Source organism: Micromesistius poutassou (assembly GCF_964030765.1).
Source record: "Micromesistius poutassou genome assembly, chromosome: 21".
NCBI classification, from domain to species: Eukaryota; Metazoa; Chordata; class Actinopteri; order Gadiformes; family Gadidae; genus Micromesistius; species Micromesistius poutassou.
This window is the reverse complement of record NC_140291.1, coordinates 3,237,683-3,260,132: the sequence shown is the minus strand read 5'-3', so window position 1 is coordinate 3,260,132 and position 22,450 is coordinate 3,237,683. Positions and strand designations below refer to the sequence as shown.

Below are 22,450 nucleotides of genomic sequence, written 5' to 3'. Positions count from 1 at the left end.
GACACAAGGCTATGAAGGCCTCTTGCTAAAGCTAGCAAGTGTTTTATGTGGGTGGCTTTGAAGGGAGTGACCTGAAGGAAGGAATCTGACTTTTCTGGTTGGATGCTTTCAAACTCTAGCTTAAAAAGGCTGGTTTCTCCAAATTGCCTACCCCAGCTTTAACTACACTGTAGTTTTGTGGTGCATGACTCTCAGCCGAAAGGGTCTGGGTTCAAACCCCAATGTCCGCATTCAACAGTAAACATTCATGTCTTTTTTTCGTGTCTTCTTTTTTTATGCTAATACTAAATCATCGTCATGCTGAGAATTACAGATATGACCTCACGCATATGAAATGAGTGTCAGCTAAGTGCATGAGTGCAGCTCATGCTAGCATTCCATAAGCCTCTACATTGTGTTGTATACAATTTTTAATTGTTTTTTTCTACCAAATATTAATATAGTCACTTGAATGGAGCAGTTTTATATATAGTTTTAATAGTTGAGTAAGCTATATAATCTGTAAATATACAAATCTGGTTCGAGTTTGAAGCGAAGACAGGCATGAAGTCATTCACATGCGGAAACATGCACAAGCTTAAAACGTAACATTTTTATCGTCATCCGTTTTTTTTGCCCGGTTTTGTGAAACCGGGCAGTAGCATGTTGATCCATAGCATGGGTCTGTAAAATGCTAATCAAATCAAATCAGGGCGTCGATGACGATACAAATGTTACGTTTTAAGCTCGTGCATGTTTCCGCACGTGAACGACTTCATGCCTGTGTCTACGCTTCAAACTCGTGCATGTTTCAGAAAATGTTCAACAGCGCCCCCCCTTGGGTCACACTTTTCGGTGGGTCGCAGAATTCAGTGTAACACCAGAACCGGATTTGTAGAAGCATTCTGAGACCAATGCGGAAGTGTTGCGTGCGTAGAGCCAATCAAAGTATGTGAAGTTGGACAACGGCGTTCTTCCTCTGGTCGCAGCTTTCCTGGGCGCCTCCACGGCGCCCCCTAGCGGCGCCTCCAGCGAGTCCCCTACGCCCACGCCGCTGACCACGCCCTCCGGCCTGCCCCTCCTCACGGCCAATCACGACGTCCAGCAGGTGGAGGTGGAGCTGGTCGCGCCCCCACCTCTGACGGGCTCCTCCCCCAGGACGGGCATCATCCGGCGGACCCTCAAGTACTCGGAGACGGACCTGGACGCGGTGCCGCTGCGGTGCTACCGCGAGACGGACATCGACGAGGTGCTGGCCGAGCAGGAGGACGCAGACTCCGCCTTCGGGTCCAACCGCAGCGTGCTGGGCGGCAGCCCCCCCGGGGGCCCCTGCTACGAGAGGTCGAGCGGCCCCGAGGAGGAGGAGGAGGGGGAGGAGCCAGAGGTGGGAGGGGAGGGAGAGGTAGAGGAGGAGGAGGAGGAGGAGGAGGAAGAGGAAGAAGAGGAGGAAGAAGAAGAGGAGGAGGAGGAGGAGGAGGAAGAGATGGTGAGCTGGGCAAGCGTGAGGATGCAAGGAGATGACAGGAGGAGTCAACATGCCGCCCAAGAGGAACCAGAGGTGTTTGGACATCTGCTTAAGAGGTGAGAAGGAACAGAGGGACCGCAGGTTATGGCATGAAGAACAGGTCAGATCAGTGAGCTATTGTATAAACTGGACCGAAAAGGCAGTCGGTCCTGTTGTACTGCAACCTGAAATATGGCTGCGCATGAATCACAGAAATATTTGTTGATGTGCTTTGATGTTTTCAGCATGCACTCTCTCTCTCTATCTCTCTCTCTCCCTCACACATATACACAAACACACACACACACACACTTGAGACTACTCACTAGCATAATTTTCCATTGACCCATCTGAAATGTCTATTTTAGTCTCATCCACAGCCTAATTTTTCAAGTAGACCACAACCAGCTTTTTAAAATATTGATTACAGACAACTTTGTCAGTAACAGTGCATAATGCAGACAAAGCCAATGCTAAGTGACAGATGACATTTCCCTATGCTGTGAAAGGAGTGAAAGGAGAAGTTTGCGGCTAATGAGCTTGGGTGCAAAGTGTCATTAACAGATAATGTTCCTTTATCGTCTTCTAGTTTCGTTAGTTTGTTCTTTTATATTTACAGTAGTTTACGTTTCCCAGTTCTCTTTTCGACGCAAAGATCAGGATGTCAGAATTGAGCAGAGTTGCTGCGACTTGCTCTGTCCGATCCAGACAACATTGGAACCACCACTGTGAACATCACAGACATGGTGGGCAGCAGTTCATGGGTTTTTATGTTTTTTGGCAGCTGACTGGAATCCTCTCTCCCTCACCAGGCCCCTGGAAACGTTTTTCGACAACCACCACCCCGCGCTGAAATCGCCCGTCCTCGTGTCCCCCCCCCGCCGCACCTCAGAGGACACCTTCAGCCGCCACTTTGAGAGCATCATGGAGTCAGTGCGCGCCAAGGGCACGTCCTACAGCAGCCTGGACAGCGAGGAGCTGCTGGGCTCCAGCACCCAGACGGTGCTGACCTTTGACCTGCCCACGCTCACCCCGGCCGTCCAGGGCCCGTTCGGCCACAGCGCCCGGCACGTGGCGCACCTCAGCCTGGCGCCGCTCGCCGTGGACGAGCGACCCAGCCTGTCCGACTCGGCGCTGACGGTGACGGGCGACTCGGACGCCACGCGGGCCCCCTCCAGCGAGAGGCTGAGCAGCGGCTCCGAGGACACGCCCCGGCGGGGCGGGGCCCCCGGCCCGCAGCTCGGGAGCAGCTGGTCCAGCAACTTCTCCCTGCCCAGGTGAGGGGGGGGGCGGGGTCGAGTGAGGGGCGTGGCCGTCGCGTTTAAAGGTGACATATTATACCGCCAGGTTTGAGTGCGATTAGTTATTATAAGCTGTTTGGAAAATCTGCCTCTCTCCTCTGACAAGTGGGCGTGTCCACCTAGATGTATGATGGATAGATGAGCAACGTTTGCTACAGTCCACTGGGTGGCCTGGTGGACTGATCTGTCCAGCACACGTCTAGGTGGACACGCCCACCTGTGATGTCAGAAGAGGCCGAATTTCAAAATGGCTTGTAACGGCTAGTCACACTCACGCCTGGTATAATATGGGACCTTTAACGTGTCCGTTGCAGTGGGCGCCCATCGAGGAGGGTACTTTTGTCCTTACGATACATACTCTGTATCTGTGTTTTTATACAAGCAGAGAGTGTGGTAGTTATGACACGTCTTCAGATATGGTAAGTTTGTGTACGTGTAGCGATGTCTCTTTGAATCGTTCATGTTTGTCGAGGGGGATGGATACACGTATGGTCGGGTCACGTCGCTAGCCAATCGAGTTATGCTACTCGAGCGGTCATGAAAGCTGTTTGCGAATGCACAAAGCCACCGTCGGCGTTACGGATCCTGAAACGACGTCTGGCTGTGTTGTGTAATTAACCAATTAACCTCACGGACACTCCCCAAAGTGTTAAACAAACCAACAACAGCAACAAAAAAAACAAAAACCCTAATGGACTTGTAAATGGAAATTAGTTTTTCTGGCGTCACGGGTGATGAGGGGGTTGGTGATGACCCCGTTTTTCCCCTCGGAGGTGAGGACTCGTGCCGGTAATGGATCATATCCAGTCAGCAGACTAATGAGGCCTCCCTCCGCCCGTACACACGGCTGCACTGCAGTGCTATTCTGGAACAGAGCGGTTTGGAGTGAAGGTCGCCGCCACCGGTCCCGCTGGTGTCTGGCAGTGTGTGTGTGTGTGTGTGTGTGTGTGTGTGTGTGTGTGTGTGTGTGTGTGTGTGTGTGTGTGTGTGTGTGTGTGTGTGTGTGTGTGTGTGTGTGTGTGTGTGTGTTTCTGCCTGCTTGCGTCCGTCTGCAATTTTCTGGCACTGCATGTGTAATGCATAAGTGCATTGGGTTAGTGTGTGTTTGTGGGGGTGTGTGTGTGTGTGTGCATGCGCGCGTACATTTTAAGATGATTTCTGCAGGTGATTTGCGCAGATGGCTGCAGAAAGACATTCACCTTCACCAACAGTCTCAAAGACACTCATAATCCCCCCCCCCCAGTCCCTAGCTCCTCCCTCTCAAGCCCAAAATACTAACCGAAGATGTCCTAATGAGGGGAACTACCTACTGCTAATGCTAACTAGCTCTCTATATAGACAGCTCTGCTTAACGAAGTCTAGTCTATTTTTCTATCAGTGCTGTCTTCTGTCACTGTGTTTAAAGATGTTCTAATAAGGGGAACTACCTACTGCTAATGCTACCTAGTTCTCTACATAGATAGCTCTGCTTTAACTAATTATCTCTTCTCTTTTGTCTATCAGGGCTTTCTTCTGTCACCGTGTAATTTTTTCTTCTTGCATTCTGTATGCAACAGAGTTAATTTTTGTTAAATTTATCTACACAACTATTTCTTAACCTGAGTGTGTAAAACACTGCAGAGCTGTAGTGACTTCACTGGGTCACCTTGTTGTGTTCCCCAAGCCACCAGAGGGCAGCAGAGGACCACAGCTCGCAAGCACTTCCATCAGATCAGTTTTGTCTCACTGATGATGTAATATAGGGATTGCCATACAATAATACTGGCCAAAATAGGGAGACAGTATTCAGAAGAACAACCTACTAATATGACTGTGCACATGCTATGATGTAGGCTGCAGGTAACAGTATATAGAATATAGAAATATTGTTGTTTACATTGTGTCGCAGTAAACAACAAGAGTATTAATACACACACCATCGTGTGACGTGGTCCTTCAAAAACACCATGTGACAGCCTGAATATTTATCGTCATCAGCTCGGATGATTATGATTATCTACCCATTTACTTGCCATTTTCAAATGGATACCTTTATTGTGTTTGTGGCTGGGGAAGACCTTTATTGTGTTTGTGGCTGGGGACTGACCACCACCTAGCCAGTGGACTTGTCCAATCAGGCGAGTGCAGCCTCTGCACAGAACTGGTGTCTCTGACGGATTCTGGGACTGCTGTGACTCATGGGTGTCGGGTGTTGTCAGGTAATTGTTTTGCACTGCAGTTCTGCTTTCTGCCCTGGGGGAGGGGGGAGGGGGGGCCTAACTGGCCGGAGCAAGGAGCACAGGAATCCTGGAATGCGTGTAGGACACCAGTTTAAATCTCTCCAGGAACTCAATGTTCCATGGGATTTTGATTTAGAAAAGTTGGAATTTGTCCTCAATCTCTTCCCTAACACAACCGCCCCCCTCCCCATCTCCCTCTTTGGAGATGGCCTGGGCCTTCACACAGAAGCCCATTGTGCTGGAGTGCCAATTGGACCAGACCGGACCTCGAGTATGGGGGTTGAGGGCTGGACAAAGGCCCTGGAGTGGGGGGTCCTGAATTCTCTCAGGACCCCCTGGCATTGTGTGATCTGTGAAACGAGAGAGGCATCCCTCAACAGGTGCTTCTTAACCACACCCCTTTCACCTGCTCCCTCACCCAGGACAAATCACTCTGTGGGGGGGTAATCCACCAGCCATCTGTCTGTGGTGGTTACACAAGATGGGTACTCTCTTGGTTTAGATTTAATCAGTTTTACTGTTTAGCCCTGGCATACTGGTTTCCCTTCTCTTTATGCTCTGTGAGTTTACACCAGGAACGTGTGTGTGTGTGACGTGTGTGTGTGTGTGTGTGTGTGTGTGTGTGTGTGTGTGTGTGTGTGTGTGTGTGTGTGTGTGTGTGCTCGTGTGCTCGTGTGCGTGCGCTGTGAGTTGATTCAGATGGGGGAAGGGGGGTGGTGTTTGGCTAAGGCGAGCCAAGATTCCTGCTAAGCTCAGAGCCCAAGGTCAGCGGGGGAGAGTGCCGAAGTTTACACAGTGAAAGAGCGAGGGGGAGAGGCCATCCAGCACAAAAAGAGACCGATGGGTGGGGCGACGGGAAGACCTGGAAAAGAACAACTATGAATTTAGTTGGAAGTCGGGGAGTGAGGAGTCAGGAGTGCGCTCCAATGACGGCAAATGCAGGGGGTGGACGATGAAAAGAAAGGGAAACGTTGTGTGTCTTTCCCGTCTTTGTGTGCGAGTTGAGCGCTGGCACAGGAGTGCCTTATAAGTCTGGAGGCCCTGAGCAGAGAAGAAGTAGGAGGTGGAAGAAGAGGAGGAGGAGGAGGAGGAAGAAGAAGAAGAAGAAGAGGAGGAGCCAAACCATCACACAGGTGTTTCTTACCACCACTGTCGCGTGGCACTCTGCCGCAATGTACACCGCCAGAGTGACCGCCGCCACCACCACCGCTGTCAGGCGGTCGGGTTACGGCGCCGGAAGGAGAGTGGTATCAGGAGGAGGAGGAGCAGCAGCAGCAAGAGGAGGAGGTGGAGGAGGAGGAGGAGGAGGAGGTCGAGGAGGAGGAGGAGGAGGAGGTGGAGGTAGAGGTCGAGGAAGCGGCAGACCGCGGCGCTCCACTAGGCATGGTACAATGGCGGAGGAGCTCCCTGCCTCCTCCTCCTCCCCTGTGTTCTGCTGTACCGGGGCCACAGCGGGCGGAGAGGAGAGGTACCTGCCGGTCAGGGCTTCGTCATCCACCCGTAGGTAAAGCACAAGAACAGACGCCTCGAGCCAAAGCTGTTCCCCCCCCCCCCCTCCATAATGAGCCTGTCTATCCCGCACCACAGCACACGTCGGACGTGGCTATCACCTGCAGGAAAATGATTAGTCAGGTGTGAAACGCTCCCAGTTTTGCCTCGCAAAAGGGCAGGTGTCACGGAGGGCCCGGTGCAGCTCCTCGTTGGTCCTTGATTGGCTGCGGTTCTTCCCTGCGTGCGGACCATGGGTTGCTGAGGAATTTAGGTTAACTAAACAGCTCACACACCGGTGTTGAAAACCGAGCACGGCAGGCTCTAAACCGAAAGAGAAAGGGGCATAAAAAGGAGCTCTGAAGTTAATGATTACCTTGGCGGGGGAAATGCTTAGTGTGTGTTTGCTTTCGCTCGCTCCCTAATGAGAGGGAACTCTACCTGCCATGTGGAATTGATTGTTTACCTTCGACTGCTTATCAGCCCTGACCTGTAACCTGGTCTAAGAAGCTGCTTTGCTTTGCCCAACTGTGATTTTCCCGTTGCTAAAAGGATGCTAGATTTTGGTCCGTCTGTGACTGTGTATGAGTTTGTGTATCCAATCCCCTTGCTTGTCTACCCACATATCAGCAGTGCTTTTGTCTTTCAAAAGCACTGCTTCTTACACCCCCCTCACTCGTTTGGGAATACAGATCTTTTGCTGGAAATGGTAACATGGCCCTTCCAACTGTGTTGAGTGACAGCCAAAAAAAGAAAGAAAATGCCCATTATGATTTTGAATAGACTGAACTCCAGGACCTCATTCACATAACCGGCGTAACCCAGAAGAGCTTGCTGCTGCGCTGCGCGGCTCCAGATGACATAACATGCTTAAATAATTATCGCAGCATAATTCAGATATATGCAGTTCAGTGCTGGCGAACCGCTAATGCAGCGGAGGGCAGCTTAATGAGCTGATAACGAGAACACAGAGCGAGAGAGCAGGAGAGAGAGCAGGAGAGAGAGAGCCGGAAAGAGAGCAGGAGAGAGAGCCGGAAAGAGAGCAGGAGAGAGAGATTTGTCAGGCCAAGGATTTGGACTGTGTTGCCAGAAGTTTGTAATATTTTTGAAGAAAGCGGTGGAAGCTGCTCTTGTTACGTCGTTTGCCTCTGCTCGTAATGAGTGTGGAGATGGGAGATTCTGAGCAAGGCGTCATTTTAATAGTTTTGCTTTAATTGCCGTGATGTTCTCGTCCACTTGTGCAGAAGTTGTCTGCATCCTTGGTTTTCCTTTGTGTTTTCCCCTCCGTTTTCCTTCTAGCTCCTAAAGAATAACAACAGTGTTTGCTTTCCGTGGGAATATTTAGTGTGTCCACTTTTCTCTGTCTCTACTGCTGCTACTTTATAAACCGCTGTTTTAGATGAGTTCCCCCATATCGTATTCTCTTCTTTGGACCTCTCATTTCATCTCACCATCCATTCATCCATCCAACATTTGCAATAAATCTATTGTTTATCCATTAAAGAAATACACCCCCTAAAATTGGGGAATTCGTTTGTAAGTCATACACATAACTTGGAATGCGGAAAGGATAAATATACCTTTGTGAGGAATGTTTCGTCCAGTTTTCATATGTTGGGAATCTGGGTCTATCAAAACAACAGAAAAACACCTTCTAAATATTTGCAAGAATAAATTGTGTTTAGGGCTAAATAACTGGATCATTTCTGACCGTGCATAATGGAGATGGATTATGTGGATTATGTGGATTATGCAGCACAGATAATCTGAAGTTTAAATGTTATGACATTTTAGTGATTAAGGCCAATCAACCTCATTGGCCTCTGCTTTTCCAACATGTACATTCACTTTCTTCTGATTTCGTCTCTTAACCTATGTTGTTCTTATCCATCGACTCCTCAACTCTCCCTCGCTCTCGCTCTCCCCCCTCCCCCCTTTTCCCTCTCTCTCTCTCTCTGTCTCTCTCTCTCTCTCTCTCTCTCTCTCTCTCTCTCTCTCTCTCTCTCTCTGCTAAGAACCAGCATTCCACAGGGCTCTATTGCCAAGGAAAGCAGACACTGGCCCATTGCCAAAGCAATATAAGATACAGACAGGAGATTCAAAACAACAACAACAACAACAACACCAAAGCTCTCCCTCTCTTTCTCCCGCCGTCTATCCGTCTCCAGGGAGAAGGCCCGCCTGGCCACGGACACGGAGCTGGACCAGGACCTGAGCGAGCGCCTGGGCCTGGAGACCAGCGAGACGCTGACCAACGGCAGCAGCCGGGCCGACCTGGAGGCGGCCAAGCGGCTGGCCAAGCGCCTCTTCAAACTGGACGGCTTCCGCAAGTCGGACGTGGCGCGACACCTCAGCAAGAAGTGAGCGCCCCGGAAGTGTGGGTGGGAGGAAGTGTGTGTGGGAACCCGTTTTGTTTTGTCAAACAATGTGTCACCTTTTGTTAAAGGTGGCATATTGTACCACCAGGTGTGAGTGTGATTAGCCGCTACAAGCCGCTTTGAAGATATGCCTCTTCTGACATCACAAGTGGGTGTGCCACCTAGATAGATCGGGTGGTGTGCTGGATAGATCAGTCTACCGGCCTGCCCAGTGGACTGTAGAAAACGTTGCTCATCTATCCGTCATACATCTAGGTGGACACGCCCACCGATGTGTGATGTCAGAAGAGGCAGTTTTTCCAAACGGCTTGCAGCGGCTAATCACACTCACACCTGGTGGTATAATATGTCACCTTTGACCGGTGGACTATTTTACAGGGTCGGACGGATGTGTCATCATCCCCCTGGCAGATTCTGCCATAAGCTGCTATAGGCCAATCCCAATATCGATATTGATAGATGTTGTTTTTGTCTTCGTTATGGCTTCATTATTTTGCACTGCTGAATGGGATCCAAATTGCTGGTTGTTAATTTAAATGAAAATGTGAATATTGCTGTAATTTTCACATTTTGAGTGGCTGCGCCATGTTGCTCGAATCAGTTGTAATGAGATTGTAGGACTGGATTTGTTCGTCAGCCAATCAGTCGTCAGCTCCCACTGATAATAACGAATGTTAGACTAATGAGTTTCCTCCTTACTGGGAGATAGTTTTGTTTTGGTTGTTCACGACAAGACTGAGACCCCAATGTGTATTTTTAAAAGTCCCACCCTTGGTCACCTTCCTTCCCGTTTCTCACTCCATCGCTTCATCATAATTTCCCATGCTATCTCCCTGCCTGCCTGCTGACCTACCTACAAATGTCTTCTTCCCACAGCAACGACTTCAGCCGAATGGTGGCCGAGGAATACCTCAGCTTCTTCGACTTTACAGGTCTGGCGGTGGACATGGCCTTACGGTACGTGGCGGTGGGGCTATGCAGCAGTTCAACGGTGAAACGGCTGTGAATCTGTTGTCTTTTGTTTTTGTTAGTAAGTTGTAAGTTGCCTTCATTAAATGTTTTTTTTTTTTTTTTTTCGTTAAAAAAAAAGTTTTGGGACCCTAAGAGACACATTGGCCTTGTTTGAAAACTGGAGTGTCCTGGTCCTGGCTTCACGTGGGGGCTCTCGTGTCAGTACATGCAGGACAACGCCACTCCCTAGAGGCCAACTGTGGCTTTGCATGAGGGAGTGAACCCAATGCGTTGGTTACTCATGCTGTTCCACCTAACAATATCTATTTAAATAAATAGAATCAAGCCTATTCTTAATATATGTACCTTGGAACCACTAAATGAAACGCGCCCCCATGTTATCTTGTCCTGTCACTTCAGTAGATCAACACAAAGACCCACAGCAGAGTTGCGCGTCCCCTTAAGAACAATGTAACATCATGTGCTTATCTCTTGACGCCATACTGCCCGCGCGGTTGGGTTTTGTGTCTCCTCCGACAGAGCGTTCCTCAAGCAGTTTGCGCTGATGGGGGAGACCCAGGAGAGGGAGAGGGTGCTGACACACTTTTCAAGAAGATACATTGACTGCAACCCGGGCATCATACCGTCTGAAGGTGAGGACAGATACAGGGGAAGGAAACGTTCACCTCTTTGTAGGTTAACTCCTGTCCTGCTTGCGTGGTATTGTACCTAAAAACACCTAAAAACACCCTCCCATGGTCTTTAGCCACCTAGCGTTCATCCATTCAGTTCTCCCACCCAGCTAGTGTATAGATCCAAGATCTATACACTATGTGAATGAGGCCCGTTCGAGTGCCATGTTGCTGCATACACACTTATCGTTGATTATTCTTTCTATAGATTATACATTTTGGAAATGGCGCAGTGCCCATAATGAAGTTCTTGTTTTGTCCTCTAGATGCAGTTCACACTCTGACCTGTGCTCTCATGCTGCTCAATACGGATCTACATGGCCAAGTGAGTTTCTGTGTGTGTGTGTGTGTGTGTGTGTGTGTGTGTGTGTGTGTGTGTGTGTGTGTGTGTGTGTGTGTGTGTGTGTGTGTGTGTGTGTGTGTGTGTGTGTGTGTGTGTGTGTGTGTCACGGTAACTGGCTCGCAGAGCACAGGTAATACAATGACAAAAACGTTTTCAGAGAAGGTATTATCATTAACTTTGGAGACGAGCGTCAGTTATAAATATAGATGGAGACAGTTAGATATATTATATCAGTCAAGAGCCCTTTCACCAGCTGATCTGGGATCGGCCCTCATGTCTCAAAAATCAGGACTTTATCAGTCAAAGCCTCCTCTTGGTAGCCTGAATTGAGGCCATCAGCATCTGCGCCACGCGATGCTACGGCTACTAGGCTACCGGTCTGAATGATTAAGCACAGGTCTCTCGAAGGTTGATCGGACGAAAGTTCTGAACTTGCTCTAAAAATTAAGCTTGGGGGGGGAAAAAACGGGAGAGAAATGCCATTTAAATCATCGTCGTAAAAGAGACAAAAAAACAACAAGGTTGAGTTCAACACACAGTGCTCTCTCCCTTCGGAGACGAAGGACGGCCCTCGGATTCACGCTTTCTGTTGGCCTTTTTTATGATTGTGATAATGAGTCCAGAAGCTGCGGTACCGCGGGCGCTTTGACCCACCGAAAGACAGAGGGACCGGGACTGGAACACTGGGAACTAGGGAAGGACAATACTCCTAGTCATGGTCACTCACGCCAAGACAAGGATGGCCGGCCTGCATTCTCTCTTGATTTACGTTCATTTTAAACAACTGGACCAGGGCACACTCTGTTTGTGTCACAGTGGAGCCTCCGTTCAAAACAACTCTCCCGTCTCCCTGTCATCCTTATGGGCCCCTCTGTGTAAATGGACTGCATTTATATGTAGCGCTTTTATCCAAAGCGCTTTACAATATTGCCTGACATTCATATTGGCCATATTGAAACCTCCTCCGCCTGTTGTCTGTCTCCCTCAGAACCTGGGCAAGCGAATGTCCTGCTCACAGTTCGTGGGCAACCTGGAGGGACTCAACGACGGCCAGGATTTTCCGAAAGACCTTCTAAAAGTAAGTGTTGATAGGACTCCTTTCCACTCAGCACACACACACACACACACACACACACACACACACACACAGGCACACACACACACACACACACACACAGGCACACACACACACACACACACACACAGACGTGGACTCGCGCCAGCTGTCACCCACCTCTGTTGTCACGGGGTTTCCAATCAGATGACCGCCACTTCCTGGTAAACTTCAGCTCTGGGGGTCAACAATTAGTAATTGTTGACTAATTGTTGTTGTTGTGTCATCCAACCACAAGGCCCTCTCCCCCCTTCCGGGCATCTGTGTGCGTTTGGATTAGAGTTATTAGATCAGATCATTAGCTTAACCCTGTCAACCTCAGACAACAACAGGTCCGGACCAATCAGACGCAGGTGGGGGGGGCGGTGGGGGAGGAAATAACCTAATCAAACGCTGGGGCCATTGTGGCCCCCCCCCCCGCCCCCCTGCCCGTGCGGCCCTAATGGTGATGGCGTTCATTTCCCCGGCGAAACGGTCCGTCAATGCCGCCGCCAGAGCCGCTGGTACACAAGTCAACAGGTTGTAATTGGCCGTATCTATAATTCATAGAGGGGGGGGCGGGTGGGACCCGCGTCCCTCGGTGGGACCGGGTAGAATTCATTACCGGCGTGAAAGGCTGGGGCCGTGTTTATGCACAAACCACTCCGTCCCCCCAAAACCAGAAGTGCACTCTGCGAACCCAGCGATGGAGGGAGAGTCCGGGAGAAGCAGGCCCATCGACCCGGTGTGCTGTATTATTAATGTGCCGTATAGATCCGGAAACAGTCGGTTAAATCATGCTTTGCACCAATTCTGACTTGTTTCCCCGCTCTCGCGCTCGTTCGCTCGCTCTCTCACACACACACACACACACACACACACACACTTGCTCACTCTCCCTCACACTTCCTCACTTGGTCTCACCCGCTGTGTTTACACCCTCTGGCCTCACGCGCACTCTCTCCCTCACTCTTTAAAGCTGATCAGCCTGCTCTGTACACTTGCCGGCTGCGGTTCCCTGGCTTTCTGCCTTTTGATATTTTCTTAAAGCAGGACTCCTCTTTTCATCCCTCTTTCCTTTCATCTCACAAGTTCCCTTCCCTTCCCTTCTTGTATACCTTATAGAATTCCCTCTCTTCCCCCCCCCCCCCCCCCAAGGTATCTCTCCATTTCCCTCGCTTACTTACCTTTCCCTGCTTTTACCTTTTCAATTCTCCTAACTATAATTAGGAGAATTTTTTTCTTTGCCTATCTTGACATCTTGTTTATGGTGGTGACTTCCCTCCCATCCCTTCTACTTCTTCTATTGTCTTATCCCTGCATCACTTTTGGCTCCAAAATTACCACCATTCCTTATCGCGCGTAATTTCCTGCCATTTCCTCTAATCCCTCATTTCCTTCTCTCATTTCCTCCCTTTCCCATTTCAAAACCTTTTCATCTGTGCGCTACCGGGTTTTCTGCTGCGGTTAGTGAATTGGGACACAGGATTCCTTTTCCCCCCCATCTCTTATTCTCTCTCCCTATCTCTCTCTCTTTCTCTTTCTTTCTTTCTTAATTCCCTATTCTGTTTGTCTCACATTTCCCTGACCCAACGCACAAACACACACACACACACCCACACTCCATAGCTAGCCAAGAATACTACATTTTAATTTTTCATGGCACTGCTCGCCCCCTCCCTCTCTGCATGGTGCACTACAGAACGACGCACATATGTCTTTTTTTTCTTTTCACTTGTTAATTTTCTCATCTCCCCGCTGTGTCCCTTGGGTGGCTCTCCCTCTCATCGTCACTTAGAGAGGAAAAAAGGGATCTGTCTTCCCCCCACCTTCTTCACCTCCTTCCTGTGTTCTTTGGCATCCGAAAGAGCACAGCGCCCTACTAGTACACCTTTAAAGAAAGAAGAAATGTGTAAATGAGTAAACATCGCACGGTGGCCATCTTGACTACTGTGTTGAAAACCGATTGGTGTTGCTCGGTTTTTAGTCATTCAGTTGTATTTTAGTTGTATCTATTTTATAGGGTTAGGGTCAGGATAAAACCTGATTTCACTAAACGTTGTTCCTTAAAATCTGGGCACTGGTCTTTTCCCTCTGATTAAAGAACATATTGCTATGGGAGTGGACGGTTTGTTGAAAGTGTTTGTCGTCAATATTTTGTATTATTTCAGTGATTTTAATGGAATCAGGCAGAACATGTAATAACAGTACAGGCCAAATTCATATTCTGTTACAAAAGTATTACCCGGAGCAGAGTAAATCATTTGTACACCAAATGGAAATGATTTGCCGCTTTGTTTTGAAAACGTTAAGCAGGGCTAAACGCGTCCCGTCCTGTGTGCTAGTTGGCCAGTATGTCATACCGTTTTAGACTCTGCCAGATGGTGAGGCTGCACTCTGAGGGACAAGGACACCTGGCCACTCTACCTGCAGAGGCTCCCATGCTTGAGCAGAAATCGTCTGCCTGGTGAGCTGTAAAATAACGAGTTGTGGCAAGGCCCCTGTGTGACAGCTCTTCCCTTTCTACCGCACACACCGTCTTTCTAGTTTTCGTTCTTTTTCACTCGAACTTCGATACCAGCATTGGTGTCGACTTGTTACTAGTGTACTGCTAAAAAAAAAACGAGCTGGTACACGACCCTGATTTGTAGTCCTGCGCAAAGCACAGTGTACACAGGCTCACAGAAGCTCACCTAGATAAAAGAACGAGAAACAAAGTTGGTGTCCGTGGGGTATTTGGTGCGTAAAGCCAGAGACACTATAGAAGGAGGAGACACATCACTGAAAAAATCACCCATTGAAATGCATGGGGAAACTTCGTAACGCCAAGATGGCAGTTGTTTGCACATGTCCCGCCTCTTCCGGTGCCGTTGCTCCAATCATTTTGCAGGTCCTACACGGTCACGCTTTTTGCGACATTTATTATTTTCAATCAGGAGGGAAGGACCAGCAGCTGGAGCGGCACAAGCAGCATCGACTGGAAAACTTGGACTACCTGTTATCTTGTTGGCTCAGCAGCAAAAGCTAACTTTTAAAGCTAACTTGCTGTCAGTGCAGTGCCGGTGTTATGCCGTAAATGAAAACTGTGTCGTGCAGCATTGCGCATGCGCAGTCCAAGATTACCTGTAAGAAAAAGGGCTTTTAAAACGTTAATTTGATACAAAACCACCAAACCCTTTCAGCGATTTTAGTCTGTTTTTCATCGTGATTTCAAACATGTGTTTTTTTATGCCCCTTAGATCTCGGAAAATGGAGATACAGCTCTCTCCCTATTCATTAGATAGGGCCCTGGTCTTGTTAAGACCAAATAGCTGCCCGAAAGGCGTGGCCAAAATGGCCGCGAGTGAGAGGACTTGCCTAGAAGGACTTTGGTAAAGCTGCCAAAACCTGGCCCTCCACTAGCCCTGTTGGTGAGCATTCCTCGTGACGTGTGGTTGTGACTCAACCCTACCCTACCAGATCAAGGGATTGTTCAGATCATGAGCTAGCAGGGGAGCAACTTGAGAGTCATTGGTGTGATGTCGGGGGCCTACTGACTGCCACAAAATCGTTGCGTTTTGTTGCATGAATCCTGATTGTGAGGATCTCGCTTGAGCTTGAGAGGTTGAAAATGGTGAATGAATCAAAACATTTTGTCATTATCTATTTGTACATGTTAGGGGTGTGCATCTCTCCTTTATAGGACGATCCAATATGTATCATTCTAGATACATGCGCTACGATACGATTGAGGGACGATACATTTTAATATGGAACAATGTCATTTGATTCAATGTTCGATTTGATGAGATATGATTCAGTCTGATAGATACAGATAATATTTGTTTAAAGTTAACACAAAATATATATACATTATTTTTTTTTTTCGACCATTCAGGAGGGGAATATTGACAAAAGCCTTGCTATTGTAAATTGTGTACGACAGCGATAAAATCTATTGATTTATCTTTTTTTAAATTTATTTAGAGTGATCTGATTGGTTGAAAAAAAAAAAAAATTTTGAGCAAGCCTATTGCATTTTTCGACCAATTTTATATAAATTTAATGTACATTTTTTGGAAACGGAATGAAATGCGTTGACAATGCTGTCTTGATATCAGGCTAAAGCTTTCTCAACCGATTCGAAACGTTTAAATCGGTGCATCGACCGATTCTTGGTCATTTTAAATCGATTCAGGGGCCAACGTACAGTATCGATGTAGTCGCATCTGTGTTAAAGCGTAATTCAGGCGAAAATTTAACCGAGGGTCTTTGTTTTGGCATGTACACACATCAAATAAGACCCAGTCCCATTTTTTGTTGATAATCGAGTGTAAGAGTTTAACCGGCGCAATGTTTGGCTTCCATGTTTCCATGTTAGCTCAAAATAGCCCCAAACCTCTGCAGTAGCATGATTAGGGTCCCTACACATAAAACAAAGCATCAACAACTTAGTTAGCGTAGCGGGAGTTTATTAAAAAAGACTGTTTTCCAAGTCTGTGCCTTACCCGTAGGTCCATGTTTTCACACAAGTCGATTACCGGCTACCGTAACTAATATAATAGTTATATAATTACATGGACCTACGGGTAAGGCACAGACTTGGAAAACAGTCTTTTTTAATAAACTCCCGCTACGCTAACTAAGTTGTTGATGCTTTGTTTTATGTGTAGGGACCCTAATCATGCTACTGCAGAGGTTTGGTGCTATTTTGAGCTATATTAGCGGTTAAAAAAATGAGGATTTGGAAGCGTTTCGTGCTGCCCCTAGCCAATAACATGGAAGCCAAACATTGCGCCGGTTAAACTCTTATACTCGATTATCAAAAAAAAAAAGGGTCTGGAGGGCTTATTTGATGTGTGTACATGCCAAAACAAAGACCCTGGGTTACGCTTTAATCCAACCAGATACAGATACGGGCTTATGAACCTTACTTTGTGTTTTTTAAGGTCAATGAATTGTATGTGCAATCTCTTCCAACCATGCAGTAGGTTAACAACTCTCTGTATCAATATCGGCATCTACCAAAAAGATTTGGTCTTTACTGCACTGGGTCCTGCTAACCCTTTACCCAAACAAGGATTTGTTTGGATTTAAATCACTGATATATTTCCTATTACCACTTGAAGAGAGGAGGGGAGTGGCCAGATGTCTTATCTGTAAACCGAACTTGGGGAAGTGTGGCTTCATCTCTGCCTCTATCCGTCTTCACCTCAAGGCAAACACTGGGATATTTAGCTTTGGTTCCAATGTCTGAAACAGTGGCTCATTTTTCATAATCCATTGGCGTCTGGGACTTTAATTAAAAAGAGAATAAGAAATGCTTCTCGGGGCTTTGCTGTGTTTGTGTTTATCGCCAACCAGATGGTGATGTGGCGGTAAAGTGAAAAGTGCATTTGCAGTCGGACATCAGGCTTTTTGAACAAGCGCCCACTGTATGAGCCCGTTGTTACTGTTACCATAGTTTCCAATCTGTGAGTCGTCCTTTTTCTATTTAGCGGTTGCTGCTTAGGCCTCACATGGATCACTGAATGGATTTGGAGATGGTGGAGATGGTGCGTGCTAAGATTGTTTAGGACCCTACTATAGTGTATGTATCTCTATTAATGGTGGTCTCGTTCTTAGCTTAGAGCACAGTTGATTACTTTGTGAAAAAGGTGTTTGAGGTGATTGCCAGGTTTGTTTACAGTGAGATCCGACTCAACGTACTGAAAAAACTCGCACAACTCGCGTCAGGCCATAATATACCTGTGCTTATTTTAGCCTTAGTAAGCTTGGCATGCTCATCACATACGTGTATAAGTTCTAGTCACATAAGTGTGAATAGAAATTAATGAGTGACAAAACTACCACTGTGACTCAAGGCAGCGCTGCTGTGTAGCTTATAGCATGCATCATTACATTGTTTTCCATACTTTGTCTTGATTTACGATCAAATTCAATATGCAGCTTGGTGCAACATCCAGAGAATCATAATAACTGTAGTTATACTTCCACGCAATTTTGATATGCTTCCATTTTCCATTTGAGTGCAAATCAATTAGACTCTTTTTATTGTCTTGTGTGTTACATATTTTTATACAGCCAGAGCAATCTTCTTTCTTACAATACATCCAACAACAATAATGCAAGTTTTTTCGACAAACAGTGACGTTATTCCCATTGTTCAGATCAATTACGACGTTGTTCACTTGAGCATGCCTTTTGTTTACTAATTTTTATCCGCTGTTGAATATCGCCATGTGTACAAAAAACAAGGGTGAAAGTGCAACATCATAACAAATAAGCCACTGGTCTGTACCAAATCAGGTGAGCTAAAGGTGTGAATAAGGGAAGGTGTAGGTGTGAATCAGGCAAGCTGTAGGTGTGAATCAGCCTAGGTGACTCTTTTGCGCTGCGTGATGTATGCCAACTTTTCCTCTCCTCTGAATTAAGCCCTCATTGCAAGTTTCTGTTCATCTTTAAACATTGTTATTTGGTCAATTTCAGGTGAAACTGTTTTAATCGCTCTGTCGATTGCTGCTCTTGCTATGTTTTGGAAATTCTGCAGACTGCGGTGCAACTCAAAACTGAAATGGGAACTTATGAGATCAAGATGGCCTCACAAGTCTAGTGCCCCCCCCCCCTCAAAAAATCCCTGACTAATCTAACACATGCTGTAGTGTCATTTGCAGCACAAGCAGAGGTACATACACACTATTAGTATCAATTGACCGAACAGTGTGCATTCAACCCTGAGAGCATGGCTTTCAGGGTTGAAAAGCGATGAAGCAATGCCAAAGAGCAAGTGTGAACTTTGTTGAATATAACTTTATCTCACTTGGGAGGCCTAAACGTAAAACGCATACTTTCTTTTGCACAAGGGGGAAAAATTAGTCTTAAACCAAATACAGGAAAAATAGACTTTATAGTCTGCTCACGTATGGATATTTTGCTGAGGAGAACATTTCTATCTCTCGCTCTCGTGCTCTCTCTCTCTGATCAATGAGTTAGGTAATCTAGGTCTACTTTAAGACAAGTTTTTGAATCCTGGTCAATCACCTGCATTAAACAGTAAGTAGTTTGTACCTGAATGTTGCACCAACACTTAGTTGCGAGGACGGCAAATACGAAGCTATTGGATGATGATGATGAGAAAGAAAATCAGAGGGAACCAACTCACTGTCTCTCAACTGTCCATTGGGGATTGAGTGGAGAGATCTGAACCAAGGATTTGGTGTGTGGGAGAGAAGCCAGGTAGAACAAGCCAGAAATAGACCCATAGAGAGGGACAGAGATCAACATGAGAAGACCTATGGAGATCCACATTCAGTGTTTCTACCATGCAAAAACTGAATCACTGAATATAGCCACTGATTGGCTCTTAGTTAGGTAAGGCTTCCTGGCTCGCAAGAAATGCTAAATGTTTCCTCAATTTGACCAACTGGGACTTCTAAAGTCTCAGTTCCTCTGAGGGTTTATTTTTTCTAGTCAGCCGTTTTGCTGAACAAGAGATAAAAGTTGGAGTACATGGACAGTATTTTTTAGTACTTACTGGTATTAACACACTACTAACTTGTATCCTCATAACCCTTGTCAATATAACGGTACCAGTACTTTGCTCTGATGAAGACTACAAACGAGAACCCAGTTAACTGGCGTCCAAGTCTGGAGCAACAACATTGTTGATCATCTCAGAAAGAGGGCAGCCTACCTGCTCCCCCTATGTTGGGCCATGTGAATAAGGCAATATATTCCTTTAATCTGTTTTGGCTTTGGACACTGCACGTCATTTGAGAAAAAAAGCCTACAAACCTCTAGTTGTTTTAGAAGGAGAGGAGGAACTGTCCTGGTAGATCTGGTGCAATTCAACTCTGAAGTGTAGGAAGGTTAACTGATAAGACTGTTGACTGTTGATCCGAAGACAACATCCAGAAGCTAATTGTGAAATAGCTGCGGTAAACACCTCCGTTGGGTCCCCATTTGGCAAAGTCGTCTCAGCTCAAGTCGATTGTGGCCCCTACTTTCAGAAACTCTGCAGCCGGCTGTAGAACACAGTACCTGATCAATACGCGTCAATATGAAAAATCCATAGCTTGCTCCCGCGTCTCAGATAGACCTCCGGTGACTTGCTTTGGGTAGCTATGTAATCAGAAGGAGCTCGGCCATCAATGACTCTGAAGCTAGTGAACCAGTCTCGGATCCGGCGCCAGTGGGAACAACCGCTAACCATGGCAGCGCTCTGCCAACTGGCTCCACCGTGCCTGTAGCTTCCTCAGGTCCCTGGAAGACAGCAAAGGCCAGATGTCCGTGTTTTCTGCCTGTTTCTGTGGGCAAGCGTATCTCTATCCCGTTTCACCAGATTGAAAGCATTTCATAGTGTTAGCATAGACGTATGTTGACATACAGGGCCCTATCTTGCGCCCGGCGCAATTGACTTTCTACACCGACGCATGTGTCGTTGCTAGTTTGCACTCGGTGCAAAGCTGATTTTCCCCCCGCAGCAACCAGGCACCACTACACTTGCGCCTGGAGAGGCGTGTCGGTGAAAAGCAGGGGCGTGTTCCGGCGCAAATGATACTTGGTGCTATTTTAGTGATCTAAAAAATGCGCCAATGCAATTGCGCCACTGACCGAAAAAATACCTGGTCTATAGCGGATAGCGCAGTTGTTGTTGCTATTTTGATGTGCCATGGCAGGTCGGAACTACAACATAGCCTACGCTTACACACACGTAGGCTATACACAGCACAAACATGCAAACTATTAACCTGATTTAAATATTATGATGTCAAAGATTATTCATACGTGTGAAACTGCATAGAAATGTTGCATGATGATTGCTGGACATCCCGGCGCTGCTATTATGACGGGATTTTTATAAAAACAATATAGATATGGGGAAAAAATATAAAGACGGCATTTTGGGGGCCCAAAAGGCCTCTATGGGGCCTGGGGCTCCAGGCAAGTGCCTGGTTTGCAGTACGGTCCGCCCCTGGTCATAATAGCAACAGTTCCGTAGAACCGCCCACAAAGTACTTTGACTTTGCGCCTTGACGTCTACGTTTTAGACCGTCTAACTAGGGCCCACAGTATGTAACACATTACTTTTTTTATTCCCATTCCAACATGAACATTTAATGTTTTTGTCAGACAGTTAATAAATATGACAATATGCCTCTTCTGTGAGATGCCATTCATATCTCAGCTCATCTCAAACTGATATAAATGCAAGTGATACTTGCAAACCGATTTCTAACCCAATGCATGGCAAAACCCAAGGTAGTTTTCTGTCAACAAAGTGTTCTTTTATTACATGTTGCTCTGTCATATTTGGGACATTTTCAGATGCATTACATGCACGTATGTCATGAATACGTACAATTAGTATTGTACTACCTTGACAGAGGTCAAATCTCTACCGATAGCTTTCCAGTGACTTTACTTTCAAAGTATTTATTTTATTGAGTTATCGGGACCAAACAAAAACAAGGCAGACATTCCAATGTCAACAGTGCGTCCAAACCTGGCGTAATTATTAAGGATGCATAATGCTGGTTGTGTTGTCAAACATGACTAATGGAGAAGACAGTGAACACAATCTTTCCAAGCGCCACTGATGCTGCGTACATCTAACAGATAATCTGGAGGCCAGGAAGCCTTATGTTAAACATGAGAATACACAATAAAAACTTATCCAGTACATCTGGTCTTGTGAGCAACATTACGCCACCATTAATTCGCTCGGTGGACCGCTGCCTTTCTCTCTAGACCTTGCTCCGTTGTCCCCGTTACTGATAGCCAAGTCAATAACTCTAACTGACATATGTTCTCGGGAGAGTACTCCTCTCTCATCTGTCTTCTGAAGCTGAGGTCTGGCAGGTGATAACCCCAGCACACACACAGACACACAGACACACAGACACACACACACACACAGACACACACACACACACAGACACACACACACACACACACACACACACACAGACACACACACACACACACACACACACACACACACACACACACACACACACACACACACACACACACGCACACACACAGACGCACACACACACGCACACACACACACCGGCGTGTGGTTAAATCTGCGCACATAATTGATATGACATTGTGCTGATGATGGGGATGATCGTCATTATGTTTATAATTGTTGTTATATGATCCCTTTTATTGTTTTTATTGCATGTAGCGGCTGAATGAAAAGGATAATTTCTTTATGATGATATCAAAATCCCATTCATCATTTGTTGTGATGTAGTTACGTACAGGCACCATGGGGCTGGTGGATCTGTCTCTTTAGAAGTCATGAAATCCTCAAGACACTAATCATGATCGACGCTCACGCGCAGTCTCAAAGGACAGGGGTTGATTTGGGTGAAAAACGATGGTTCTGCAAATTTTTCTGATCTTTTATTCATACTTCAATTGCAGTGGTGCAGAATGTTAAGCACAATTTTGTTTCTCGCATTTTTTTTTGTGAGAGTAGAGTGAAGTGTGTGTTTGTGTAGATATATATG

The 22,450-nt window shown here is 46.7% G+C and overlaps 1 protein-coding gene across 1 annotated transcript in view; it reads left to right on the top strand.

The window, feature by feature from the left end:
* Positions 1 to 22,450, top strand: part of LOC311366943 (uncharacterized protein) — a 62,781-nt gene that overhangs the window by 17,840 nt on the left and 22,491 nt on the right. The window contains exons 4-10 of the mRNA XM_084485724.1: positions 969 to 1,560; positions 2,296 to 2,760; positions 8,660 to 8,851; positions 9,746 to 9,826; positions 10,361 to 10,473; positions 10,779 to 10,837; positions 11,844 to 11,933. Coding sequence (XP_084341850.1) covers positions 969 to 1,560; positions 2,296 to 2,760; positions 8,660 to 8,851; positions 9,746 to 9,826; positions 10,361 to 10,473; positions 10,779 to 10,837; positions 11,844 to 11,933 — 1,592 coding nt within the window. The remainder of the gene's footprint in view (positions 1 to 968; positions 1,561 to 2,295; positions 2,761 to 8,659; positions 8,852 to 9,745; positions 9,827 to 10,360; positions 10,474 to 10,778; positions 10,838 to 11,843; positions 11,934 to 22,450) is intronic.